Source organism: Thamnophis elegans, chromosome 5, assembly GCF_009769535.1.
Source record: "Thamnophis elegans isolate rThaEle1 chromosome 5, rThaEle1.pri, whole genome shotgun sequence".
Lineage (NCBI taxonomy): Eukaryota > Metazoa > Chordata > Lepidosauria > Squamata > Colubridae > Thamnophis > Thamnophis elegans.
This window is the reverse complement of record NC_045545.1, coordinates 26,313,670-26,327,830: the sequence shown is the minus strand read 5'-3', so window position 1 is coordinate 26,327,830 and position 14,161 is coordinate 26,313,670. Positions and strand designations below refer to the sequence as shown.

At 41.2% G+C, this 14,161-nt stretch overlaps 1 protein-coding gene across 1 annotated transcript in view; it reads right to left on the bottom strand.

The window, feature by feature from the left end:
- JAK1 (Janus kinase 1) overlaps positions 1 to 14,161 on the bottom strand; it is a 65,461-nt gene that overhangs the window by 11,096 nt on the left and 40,204 nt on the right. Inside the window, exons 11-17 of the mRNA XM_032218910.1 lie at positions 9,757 to 9,880; positions 6,177 to 6,366; positions 3,872 to 3,978; positions 3,264 to 3,404; positions 2,642 to 2,729; positions 1,833 to 1,960; positions 439 to 574 (exon numbers count right to left, since the gene is read on the bottom strand). Coding sequence (XP_032074801.1) covers positions 439 to 574; positions 1,833 to 1,960; positions 2,642 to 2,729; positions 3,264 to 3,404; positions 3,872 to 3,978; positions 6,177 to 6,366; positions 9,757 to 9,880 — 914 coding nt within the window. The remainder of the gene's footprint in view (positions 1 to 438; positions 575 to 1,832; positions 1,961 to 2,641; positions 2,730 to 3,263; positions 3,405 to 3,871; positions 3,979 to 6,176; positions 6,367 to 9,756; positions 9,881 to 14,161) is intronic.

Sequence of the window (14,161 nt, the reverse complement as noted above, 5' to 3'; positions counted from 1 at the left end):
AACAGGGGCTCACTCCGTTATGCAGTGCTAGGCTGATATAGGAAGGGACAAAACCTCTGCGATTCTGGCACACAGAAACAACAGAGCATGTGCTTCTCCAGTGCCTATATTACAGAAACATTTGTAGTAGCCACATCTTACCAGGGCCCAGAAGAATACCATTCCTCTTGCTACAACTCTATTGTAATGCACACTAGTAAAATCTATTAAAAGTTCACTGAATTCCACTTGTCCTGCCAATTTAGAGCAGGTTGCTGGGAAATTCTGCCCACTTTCCCCAGTTGGAACATGATTCAACTAGTGTCAGTGAGGAATAATAAAAGTTAGCTAAGGTAAAGGCTGAACCAGTTAGCACTGACATGTAGAAGTAGTATTTGTATTTCAATAAAATTAGAGGGTATTTTTCTTTAGTATCGCCATATGCACAAGTAGCTTTACCTTGTCTAGATAGCACTGTAACTGGAATTCCTGGATCACTTAGCTTTATGAAAGGTCCATGTTCATTTCCGATTCCTTCTCTTGCTAACAGTATATTTTTTGTGCATACATTTCCATGTACTAAGTTTTTGTCCTCCTGCATTACAGAGAGATTAATCAATATTTCAATCACATGTTAAATACTATTAGACAGCATGAAAAGGTGCTGAAAGTAACAAGTTCACAAAACACAATGGCTTGAATCCTAAGAGAAGTTATCTAATCACAATTCAAAGAAGGAATGTTTCCTATTTTCTTCTTTCACTGCTGATGATTTCAATGTTCAAGCCTCTATTGAAAAACTTTGGGAGAATCAAAAGTGCCAGTAAGGAGTAGGCAAAAGATATATGAAGCTATCTTTCTCACGGTTCCACCACAAAACCGCGGAGTACAAAATCGCGCTCGACGAAAGCGCGCATTTGACGTCATCACAGCGCGACGAAAACATCGCGCTGTGATCGAAAAATGTGAAAATAAAGCGAAAACCTTACCCTAACCCCCCCAAACCTAACCCTAAACCTAACCCTAAACCTAACCCTAAACCTAACCCTTAACCTAACCCTAAATCTAACCCTAAACCTAACCATTAACGTAACGCTAAACCTAACGCTAACCCTTAACCTAATGCTAAACGTAACCCTAACACTCTAACCCTAACCCTAACCCTAACCCTAAACCTAACCCTTACCTTTATGAGAATCGGCTTGCTTTAATTTTAATTGTATTTAAATTTTTAATTTTTTTCGTTGCGCTGTGATGACGTCACATGCGCGCTTTCGTCGAGCGCGATTTTGTCCTCCGCGGTTTTGACAGGTCACACTTTCTCACAACTTTAATTTATTTTAGGATCCAAGCAAACAATCCCTTTTTCAACATGGTACAACACCAGAAACACAAACTGCACTATGAATGCAAAAAGTTGACTAAAGGTACTAAAGATTTATATTCTAGTTTTGAACTCAAGCACATCAAGAGCCATTCCTTCTGCAGCCAGAATTCCCCCATTCATATGCAATGTCTCCAACATTTGCAGAGGTATTAAAAATTCCATCTTGACATTTCTAGACAAGGACTGAGCATGATCAGTGAGCCCAGAATGTTGGTTAAATATGGCAGGGCAAGCATAAGAAAGGAGGGGAACAGAATGTCTAAAAATCTTGGGGGGAGAAAAGGCAAAATTTGACCACCTTGTCTTCGTATCAACATTAAACACAAAACACAACTTACTATTTCATGACTTACTAAATGTAAGCTGCTAAAACCTGACAAGGCCTGCTTAGCAACTGTAAATGGGTAATGCATGATCCAAAACCAGGAGTCGGAACAACTATTGTTAGATGATATCTAGGACTTACCAGGTAGCTCAAGGCACTTGCCAATTGTTTTGCTACATTGAATTTCCAAGGTGTTGTAAGAGAATCACTCTTACGGTGCATAAAAAGATCCAGAGGTCCAAACTCAACTAATTCTTCCACCATAATGTCTACAGCCACAAGAAAAAGAATAGATAAAAAATAGGGTTCATGTCATTCATCTTCAGTGCATTTTGGTTACGGAGAGAAATCACATGAAAGTGAACCCTCCGGAAAGTTTCTTTCTAAAATATATGACTCAGTGAGTAAACATTTTTGTTTAAATATTTGGGAAAGATGAGTGGGAAATTTCAAGGCAGAATTAGGATTGTAGTCAGTAGGCTGACTACTTGATCCCAAGGTTAAGTGGGGATTCCAATACCACCTATGTCTTTTGGAGACCCCCTTGCCTCCACAAACCTGAGTGGGCGCCAAATACTAATCATTGGGAAGGGGCAAAATTAAATTGATGACCTTTTGCAGTCATAAACTATCACTGTTTCATATAGCAATAGCACTTAAGACTTATATACCACTTCATAGTACTTTAGAGCCCTCTCTAAGCGGTTTACAGAGTCAGCCTATTGACCCCAACAATCTGGGTCCTCATTTTACCCACCTTGGAAGGATGGAAGGCTGAGTCAACCTTGACCCTGGTGAGATTCAATCTGCCAAACTGCTGGCAGCCAGTGATCAGCAGAAGCAACCTGCAGTACTGTACTCTAACTACTGCACCACCGCGACACTAAATATATATACCTAATTAAGTCACTATTTGTATTTGAAAGATTGTATTTGGAGAATTTACTTACTTTCCACATCACGTACACAAACTCCATGAAGCAGGACAATATGCTTATGGGATATCTGCCTCATCATACTGGCTGTCTCAAAAAATGCCTGTTAAAACACACATATTTCAGGGGTGGCATCAACAAAATTGAAAGAATGATCCAAACAGATTTATCATTTCTCCAATACCTTTATCAGCCCCTAACAATTTGGGAAAGCTCATACTTAGCTATTGTAACAGGAGACAGCCCTGTCTATACTACTAAAAGGTAGGATTCCTAGCACAAAGGCATCTAATGGAAGAGGAACATTTTGTTCTGCACTGATATAGGAAGCACTGAACGGTTCTCACAAATTATGGATAGCTGTGCAATCCCACAAAAAGTCACAGCAACAGGTGCTCCATGTCTAACTCTCTCTCCCTCACCCACCTTCTGAGTCACCTTTTCCTCTTCAGAGCTGGCTAGCTGCACAACTCAACTGAACATATAGTTACACACGTCAAGGACAAAATGCTTGAAACAGTTTTCAGTTTATATTTATAGCTTTTTTGTTTCAAACCCCACATTAAAAGTATCATACAAAATAGAGGCGTAAATAATATCAGTAATATTTTTACATAGTAACCTTAGAGAAACCTACCAGGGAAATGTCTCTGTGGCTTGGATCCAAGACTTTCAGCAGAACTTTAATTTGTGCTTCTCCCTGATAACTTTCATCGTCATTGTAGCTAAGAATCCCAGAGTAAATCTGTGTTCTAGTTCCTCTGCCCAGATGTTCACCCTAAAATACAAGATAAACCCCAAAACTGCAATCCGTATTGAGTATGCAGGTTTGATTTTTGACTGCTAGTCCTGCAAAGGGGGGGGGGGGAATTAAACATTTGTTTTGCAAATGTCATAAATATTTATGCTAACAGTTATGCTAACTCTGGGAAATTTCTGAAGCATGAACTAGCCAAAAAGACAATGACAATTATCAAGACATAAGCAGTTAACTGTAACAGAAATTGAAAGCTGCAAAACATCCCTATATATCTTATCTGTACTTAGCAATAGCGTGAATCTCATAGTATATACTTTTTTAACATGAATTCAATATTTTTTTTGTTTTGCTACAAAACAAACTTTCATAATTAATAGGAATAAACAGATTATGAACTGAGTTTTTCTACATTTTCTTAGACATCACTGCAAGTCTTTGTGAAATAATGCATTTATAAAATGTTAAAAGGTTTCATAATCACTTACTTGCTTTATTCCTTCTTTAAGTATTCGATGAAAACTCAGTTGACCTAAAGGACAAATTGGCTGCCACTCTTGGGACTTTTTTGTAGCTACTAGCAAATTGGAAATTTCTAGAAAGAAGAAGAAAACCTCTCACATAAATTTGAAGCAGATTGCCATCCAGATTTATTGCAGAACAAAATAATCCTTAATAATTCTTAACCATCCTTTAAATGATTGCCAGCATTGGATATTTTCCAAGTAAAGAAATACCAATATGTCTTAGGATCAAATCAATCCCACAGAAGGTAGATGTTGAATTTGATTTTTATTATGAAAATCAACTTTTAGTTACAAATTTTACTAAATAGTTTGGTGTAAGTCACTGTCTCCTTCAGCGCAACTTCATATCTCAAGGCAGTTGTCGGATTAGTGCATTAAATGTCATGTCCAAAACAAATCTACATGAATTTAAATCTGCAGTTGCTAACCAGAACACTTCTACCATAGAATAGCTGGTTTTTACTGAAATATTTCACACAGAAGATTCCCTTCATTCAACTGCACCTTTACTGTTCTGCTGAATGTATAGTCTATCCTTGTCTAAACAATACCAGAATTGGTGTTTAGCTTCACTGAACACAATGTAAAATATGTGTGGCTGAATTATTGTGTCTTTCCTAAGAATATCTCCTAAAACTTGTGATGTCTAGAAGGATCTGAATTTTACTGGGATCATTATTCTGTCTGTTAATATCAATTTAACATGCTAATTAATATTAAGGCACAGAGGTTTAGGCACTTTTGGGATTATTAGCTCGAGCTGCAAAACCAATATTTATTTAATTAATTCATTTTATGCCAAGCATATCACCTACAGCAGTGGTCCCCAACCCCCGGTCCGCGGACCGGTGCCGGGCCGTGGAGTACCTGGCACCGGGCCGCGCAGCGGCCGGGGGCCATGATAGCTGATCTCCCCCACGCCCTCTTGCTCTGCTCGCCCCGGGAGGGAGGGGGCGGCGGTGGCGGCCTCGGCCCGAACTTGGGATGCTGCTGGCGGAGGCTGCCTGGGAGGCGAAACTTTGTCCGCGGACTCGCCCGGCCCGCCTGCCCCGTGGAATGACGAGGGGAGGAAGGAGGGGGCGGCGGCGCTGCATTTTCCTCCCAAGGAGAAACTAAGGTTGCGGGGGGGAGGGGCGCAGCGCGGCCGTTTCAGGGGAACTTGGGGAGCTTCGCCGTTCCGAGAGGCCGAGGGAGGCTCCGCTGCGGGAGGGAGGGGAGGGCGCCCGCCCGCCGCCGGCGGCTCCCTTCGCCCAGCCTGGCACCACAGTAGCTCTCCAGGGCTGTCATTTTGTCGCCGAAGCGAAGGCGCGCACTTGGCCTGGCGGCCGCTCGGGCTGAAACGACGCGGAGCCTCGTGCTTCCCATGGAGGGGAGGGGGCAGGCGGCCGACCTCCCGTGTCGCCAGGCGGTTCGCTGACACTTCCGAGAGGCGAAGGCTTCGGTGCGCCAGGCCTCCCGCCCAGCCCCGAATGCCAAGCCGACTGCGGCTCCTTCGACCCGCCTGGTGAAGCGCCCGTTGCCGCCCCCCGACCGAGTCTGCTTCTTCCCGTTTTATAGCTGTGTATTCTACTCCTTGTGAAGAGTCAAATATGGTGTCAAGATGCGTATTCTGTAAACTCTGGGAATGCTCCATACTTCATGGAGGGATATGAGTTCCTTGAATGTGTTGCATGGAGTCTTGCAGATACAGGCTCAAAAGGAAATAGAGAAATTCGGCTATTTAGAACTTACTCAGAATGTTCACCTAAGAATAACGCAGGTTTATGCCAAATTTTCATGTACTACTCTTGAGAATGTTGTCAAATCAGATTTTACTTTTTAAAACATTAAAATAGCTTAAAAGAAGCAACCTAGTTAATATTCAATAAAATTTTACATTTTACAGCGCGCGCGAACAACGCCCCCCCACTCCTGCGCGCCCTCAGCGGGCCACGGTAAAATTATCAAAGGCTGACTGGTCCGCGGCGATAAAAAGGTTGGGGACCACTGACCTACAGGATGATTACCTATGTATAACATGTAATTCCTCTTTTCTATATTAAGTACATTCTTAGTATCCAATCCTGACCTTTAGCTCTGAGCAAACCTCAATTATTTTAAAGAGGACTGATTTGCTTGGGATTGAATAACCTTATTCTAAGAATACAAAGGCATCTATATTATTTATAATATCTATATAGTTGCAAAATATAGGATCCAGGTGGAATAATATATTTTGGTGAAAAAATGTTAATATGAATACATAAAACTAACTTAAAAACATTACCTCTTGGTTTTGGCTGAACGCATCTCTTGAGAGTGAAGACTATCTCATCTGTTCTCAGGATCTGTCCTTTTAAGTGGTCCATCAACTCTTTAAGTGATTGGAAGAACTTATCAGATCCATGCAGGAGACATCCTTCCTTCTTCATTTCTATCTGGAAGTTCTTATACTGTTTGGGGAGATTCATTGAGAGCTTTGGAGAATGAAGGAAAAGAAAAAGAAAGCACTAAATGAATTCAGGTAACATGCTTGTGTCTGAAGAGAATGTAGTGAATGAAATAAAATCCAACTTGAGACTGATCAAGCAAACATTTGCAGTACCATCTGGTGAAATCATACTGACCATACTGGAAACCTTGATGAAACTCAATACAATACAATACAATACAATACAATACAATAGCAGAGTTGGAAGGGACCTTGGATGTCTTCTAGTCCAACCCCCTGCCTAGGCAGGAAACCCTATACCATTCCAGACAAATGGCTATCCAACATCTTCTTAAAGACTTGCAGTTGGGGCATTCACAACTTCTGGAGGCAAGCTGTTCCACTGATTAATTGTTCTGTCAGGAAATTTCCTCTCAGTTCTAAGTTGCTTCTCTCCTTGATTAGTTTCCACCCATTGCTTCTTGTTCTACCCTCAGGTGCCTTGGAGAATAGTTTGACTCCCTCTTCTTTGTGGCAACCCCTGAGATATTGGAACACTGCTATCATGTCTCCCCTAGTCCTTCTTTTCATTAAACTAGACATACCCAGTTCTTGCAACTGTTCTTCATATGTTTTAATCTCCAGTCCCTAATCATCTTTGTTGCTCTTCCCTGCACTCTTTCTAGAGTCTGCATATCTTTTCTACATCGTGGTGACCAAACCTGAATGCAGTATTCCAAGCCTTACCAAGGCATTATAAAGTGGTATTAAGACTTCACGTGATCTTGATTCTATCCCTCTGTTTATGTAGCCTAGAATTGTGTTGGCTTTTTTGGCAGCTGCTGCACATGCCTGGCTCCTATTTAAATGGTTGTCCACTAGGTCTCCAAGATCCCTCTCACAGTTACTACTATTGAGCAAGGTACCACCTATACTGTACCTGTGCATTTCATTTTTCTTGCCTAAATGTAGAATCTTACTCTTTTCACCATTGAATTTCATGTTATTAGATAGTGCCCAATGTTCAGGTTTTTCAAGATCCTTCTGTATCTTAAGCCTGTCTTCTGGAGTGTTGACTATTCCTGCCAGTTTGGTGTCATCTGCAAATTTGATAGGTTCCCCATTTATTCCCTCATCCAAATCATTGTTGAAGATGTTGAAGAGTACTGGGCTTAAAACAGAGCCTTGGGGTACTCCACTGCATACTTCCCTCCATGTAGATGCAGCTCCATTGAGGACTACACGTTGAGTGCGGTTGGTCAGCCAGTTACGAATCCATCTGGTGGTGATGCTGTCCAACCCACATTCTTCTACTTTAACTAGTAGTAGGTTATGGTCTACCTTATCAAATGCCTTACTGAAGTCCAAGTAAACTATATCAACGGCATTCCTCTGGTCTGCTAATTTTGTCACTTTGTCAAAGAATGCAATAAGATTAGTCTGGTATGATCTATTTTTGACAAACCCATGTTGGCTTTTGGCTATTACTGTGTTTACTTCTAGGTGTTCGCTAATTCGTTGCTTGATTATCTTTTTTAGAATCTTTCCTGGTATTGAGGTTAGGCTGATAGGTCTATAGTTCCCTGGATCTATTTTTTTCCTTTTTTGAAGATGGAAACCACATCAGCTCTTTTCCAGTCCTCTGGCAGTTCCCCGGTGCTCTGAGATCTCTGAAAGATATAGTTCAGTGGTTCTGATATCTCATCTGCCAGTTCCTTCAGAACCCTGGGGTGAAATCCGTCTAGTCCTGGTGATTTGAACTCGTCTAGGGTAGGCAGGTGCTAACTTACCATTTTCTTCCCTATTTCAATTTGTGTTCCTAATTTGATTTTTGTGGTGCTGTTTTTGATAGGTTGGACTGTTTTATCCCTTTGTGTAAAGACAGATGCAAAAAATGAGTTAAATAATTCTGCTTTCTCCCTGTTGCTTGTCACCTTCTTGCCACTTTCTCCCAGCAATGGACCAATTGTTTCCTTAACTTTTTTCTTGTTTTTAACATGTTGGAAGAAGCTTTTTTGTTATTTTTTATTTTTGTGGCAAGCCTTTCTTCATTGTGAGCCTTAGTTTTCCTTACTTCATCTTTACAGGCTCGGGCTATTTGCTGATATTCTGCCTTAGTTATGTCTCTCTCTTTCCACTTTTTATACTTAACTTTTTTGTCTTTCAAAACTCAAACAGCTTAGACATAGACAAGACAGACATATTTAATGTGGTCCCAACCTGATATTACACAAATGCCTATGTTTGCCTCACATTTGAATCCAGGTAATTACAAATGTGTTTTTTGTAATCAAATATCAAGCCCACCAGTAGTTTTAATATAAATCATAAATTAAGGTTCCAGATTACTATGGGTGTCAGAGAATATATGATTCATTAGTGGAAATTTCAGTTTGTTCAAAACAGGGAAGCTAAACTAATTGTTGGGACTAGCCAATACATATATATTATACCAGTTCTTTGCTATAACATTGTTGCTAGTCCATTTCTAGCACAATTCAACATGCTGGATTTGACTTTTAATACTTCAATAGTTTAAGTATCTACATACTTTCTTCCTTGTGCACCTACTCAGATCTTGAAATCATATAATGAAGAGGTATTTTGTGGTATTTTTATTCTTAATTTTTTTAAAAATATATTATATATCACTTCTTTTAAAAAAATGTTTTATTGCAACCTGCCCCAGAGTGCTTTATTCAAATAAATAGTTACCAAATCTCCAATTAATATATTAACAATATATACTTTCATTCCAGTAAGAATAAATAAAATCCATAAAAAGACTAACATTGGGAATCCCTGTCAATATTTATACCCTAATGAAAAAATAAGTAACAGAGCTTAAAATCTGTTTAAAATTGCCAGTTACCACCATAGAAACTGATAGGAAGCTTAGGTGTTCCAGTTTGTAAAAAAGAAATTTCACACTCCTTTTTTTGAATCATTAATGGTAAGTGTATCACTTCTCAAGCCAATTCTTCAAAAGTTATATTGCCTAGATCAGAGGTCGGCAAACTTAAACACTCAAAGAGACATTTGGACCCATTTCCCACAGAAAAGAAAACACTGGGAGCCACAAAGGTCCTAAACGGAAGCCTCCTGTTCAATTCTGGAGCTGACCAGAACTTCAGTTCCCCCCACCATAGAGTCTCTCCTAGCACAGCGTACTTTTTCCTCTACCTGTCCATAACCAAAAGCCCTATCAATTGTGGAGACAACTTGAAAACCCTCCCCTTGCCATAGTTTTCTCCCTGCACACTGTGCTTCTCTCCCCCACCCCACAAGAAGCTCCTCTCAAAATTGTGGCACCGATTGGTACTGGAGCCGCAGCAGAGGGAGGAAAGAGCCACATGCAGCTCCAGAGCCGCAGTTTGCTGACCCCTGGCCTAGATCAAAGATATTTAAAGAGAAAATTACTGGGTTCCCATCATACCTCTGAATGTTCAGTACATATCACAGTCAAGAGAATGTTGTTGAAGTCTGTACAGCTCCATCTCAAAACATACGTCCCTTCTTCATTGCCTTCCTGTTTCAACTTATTAATAGCATATTCTGTGCTGAAAGATGTTTGAGAAAAGTGATTAAAGCTTACTAAATGGGAACAGTTGACCATTTCCTTGAAAACAGGCCCAGGAGGTGGTTGATTTAAGAGTTAATCCCCCTCCCCCCCTCCACATGCATTCAGCTGCCCCTCCCCCATCCTATGATCATGATTTTACCTTGATGGCATTGTCATTTTATTGGATTCAGAATATTTATAGTTAATTGTTTTAATGTTTTTATGCTGTAAGCAGCCCAGAATCACTTCATAGTGAGATGGGCGACAAATAAATGTAATAATAAAATAATTATAATGAATCTTTAAACTGTTCTTTGTTGTTAGAAATATAATGGCAGGGGAATAATATAGTTGAAATGTTGAGAGTTTGTTACAAGTTATAAAATGGCTCTTCCATAGCCAAATGAGCACAGTAGTTTGGTTTTCATGAACCCAAAGATTGAGAGGCTCAAGAGGGAAGCTAAAATAAAAGTAATAAAACAATAAAATATTTTTAAAGCAAGTGTTTTACAAATTATAATGACTGGTTACAAAAAATATTATTTTAAGACCAGTTTCTGAAGGGAGATAGCTGTTTCAAGAAATGACAATTTGTGCCCCTTAGTTTTTGAATGAACTTAATTTTGTTTACTAAAAAAAAACATAATACCTGCTTCTGAAGCTTTATAATATCTTGGGAGAAAGGGGGGAGAATGGCAAACTACAGATAGCTCAATTGAAGGTGGAATGAAGAGCCAAAAAGTAGACCAGCTCTTTGTAATTTCTCTACAGACAAGGAGAAGACTTGAGATCACCCAAAAGTGTTTCAGACAGTTCCTTTTCACAAGGAGATAGCAAGATCGGTCTCCAGCTCTTGGAGTTGAGGAATTAACCATCATTGCTCGAACTGCAGTCAGTGCCTTTCAAAAGGACACTGGGTTCACATGCTTCCTTTTATAATTGCTTTTGGAAATTGCTCATTAATTGCTCTTTAGCAATTACGAGTCATTGGACTAACAAGTTTTGCAGCATCAGGTGAGTTTCTTTCAATCTTTAGCAAAATAACTTTTAAATACAAGTTTAAGGACTTAAACATATTTTTGAATAAACAGTAAAAGGACTACCGTATATACTCGAGTATAAGCCGACCCGAATATAAGCCGAGGCACCTAATTTTACCCCAAAAAGCTGGAAAAGTTATTGACTCGAGTATAAGCCTAGGGTGGGAAATGCAGCAGCTACCGGTAAATTTCAAAAATAAAAATAGATACCAATAATGTTTTTGAATAAATAAATATTATTTATTTATAAATAAATAACTAGCTCTGTAAGTGGAAAAGAGGGTCAATAAAAGCAATATGGTATCAACAATAACTTTAAATGTACAAAAACCTTAGCTCATTCAGCAACCAAGCTAAAACATAAGAGAAGATTTTTTAGAAAATCCCCACTCCTGTGCACACACTTCCTCTTTCTTTCTTTCTTTCTTTCTTTCTTCCCTCCTCTGGATTTAATGGGGTTTAGGAAATCTCCCACCCTCATACACTCCTTCTTTCTTTCTCTCTTCCCTCCTCTGGATTCAATGGGATTTTTAGAAAATCCCCACTCCTGTGCACACACTTCTTTCTTTCTTTCTTTCTTTCTTTCTTTCTTTCTTTCTTTCTTTCTTTCTTTCTTTCTTTCTTCCCTCCTCTGGATTCAATGGGGTTTTTAGAAAATCCACACTCCTGTGCACACACTCCCTCTTTCTTTCTCTCTTCCCTCCTCTGGATTCAATGGGATTTTTAGAAAATCCCCACTCCTGTGCACACACTTCCTCTTTCTTTCTTTCTTTCTTCCCTCTGGATTCAATGGGGTTTAGGAAATCTCCCACCCTCATACACTCCTTCTTTCTTTCTCTCTTCCCTCCTCTGGATTCAATGGGATTTTTAGAAAATCCCCACTCCTGTGCACACACTCCCTCTTTCTCTCTCTCTCCCCTCCTCTGGATTCAATGGGATTTTTAGAAAATCCCCACTCCTGTGCACACACTTCCTCTTTCTTTCTTTCTTTCTTTCTTTCTTCCCTCCTCTGGATTCAATGGGGTTTTTAGAAAATCCACACTCCTGTGCACACACTCCCTCTTTCTCTCTCTCTCCCCTCCTCTGGATTCAATGGGATTTTTAGAAAATCCCCACTCCTGTGCACACACTTCTTCTTTCTTTCTTTCTTCCCTCCTCTGGATTCAATGGGGTTTTTAGAAAATCCACACTCCTGTGCACACACTCCCTCTTTCTTTTTCTCTTCCCTCCTCTGGATTCAATGGGATTTTTAGAAAATCCACACTCCTGTGCACACACTTCCTCTTTCTTTCTTTCTTTCTTCCCTCTGGATTCAATGGGGTTTAGGAAATCTCCCACCCTCATACACTCCTTCTTTCTTTCTCTCTTCCCTCCTCTGGATTCAATGGGATTTTTAGAAAATCCCCACTCCTGTGCACACACTCCTTCTTTCTTTCTTTCTTCCCTCCTCTGGATTCAATGGGGTTTTTAGAAAATCCACACTCCTGTGCACACACTCCCTCTTTCTCTCTCTCTCCCCTCCTCTGGATTCAATGGGATTTTTAGAAAATCCCCACTCCTGTGCACACACTTCTTCTTTCTTTCTTCCCTCCTCTGGATTCAATGGGGTTTTTAGAAAATTCACACTCCTGTGCACACACTCCCTCTTTCTCTCTCTCTCCCCTCCTCTGGATTCAATGGGATTTTTAGAAAATCCCCACTCCTGTGCACACACTTCTTCTTTCTTTCTTTCTTCCCTCCTCTGGATTCAATGGGGTTTTTAGAAAATCCACACTCCTGTGCACACACTCCCTCTTTCTCTCTCTCTCCCCTCCTCTGGATTCAATGGGATTTTTAGAAAATCCCCACTCCTGTGCACACACTCCTTCTTTCTTTCTTTCTTTCTTCCCTCCTCTGGATTCAATGGGATTTTTAGAAAATCCCCACTCCTGTGCACACACTTCTTCTTTCTTTCTTTCTTCCCTCCTCTGGATTCAATGGGGTTTTTAGAAAATCCACACTCCTGTGCACACACTCCCTCTTTCTTTCTCTCTTCTTTATAGCTAAATTTGATACCATTAAAAATTAAATAGGATTAAAATCTGTGGTTTATAATTTACCAGTTGTGTCCACCCCACTCCTTTCACCAGCGTTAGCCCGCTGCACCAAGGGGGGCACGTAAGAGGAAGGGGAAAATACAAGAGTGCACGCGGCAACCTCGACGTCTAAGTGGGCAAGTTCACAGCATGCGCGCCCGCACGTCTGAGACAGGGCATAAAAAGGGGAAAAAAGGCTGATTGGACCCAGCTCTGTTTGGGGCGCAGGCGTGGCGCGGCAGCAGTTTTTCAGGCTGCTCCCAGATGGGAAGGGAGGGGGATTGTAAACCCCTTCTACACCCTGGCTCCTCCTCTTCCAGAGTTCAGGCTCTCTTTCTTTCTTTCTTTTTTTCTTTCTTTGAAAGAGAAGCCCAAATTAGCCAAAGGGGGGAAAGCGAGCGAGCAAGGGACCCCAGGAAACTAGACTCGCTTGGCTGGACTACGTACGCTCCTTGGCTTAGTTGCTTTCCGCGCGCCTGTTAATATATTCACGGAAACAAACCGCGGCAGTTTTCCCCAAGGGCAATGCCGAAGAGCAGAGCCCGGAGAGAAACCAAGGAAGTCACGGAGGGCATTTGCCACTTTCTCTAGAAGGTGATACGAGCTTCCCTTTCGAATGGGAAGGGACGGGGGGTTGGTGGGCTCTTCCCAGCAGGAAAGGGGGTTGTTTGAAACATTGGGACCGGGGGAGGGGTTGGTTTTGTTTTGTTTTGAAAGGAAATCTCAACCTGTTACAATCGTCCTTCCCAAATGAGCCGAGGAGGACAGCGGCGAAAAGTTTTCTCCAACATTTAGGGGAAAGTCGCGAGCAGCATTGCCCTTACAACTGAGGGGAATAACGCCTTTCCACTGGGGATCGTGGCCACCTTTCAGAAACTGAGCGCAGTTTTGCGCCCGGTATTCTTGGAAGAGGTCCCGTTGGAGCCAGAGGGGTTTTTATACGAAGAAAGGAACTGCAAACGGCCCCAAGGAAAGGAGAGGCTGAGCCACGGGAACGAAAAGAAAAAGGGAGGGGGAAAAAACCCGCCCTCTTCCCCTTCCAGGTTTTCTTAAAAAGCAGGCAGCGCTCCTTGGCCGCAGGGCTTCACAGGGACCTTTCCCCCTCCCACTGCTTCGCTCGCTCGCTCGCTTTCCCCCCTTTGGCTAATTTGGGCTTCTCTTTCA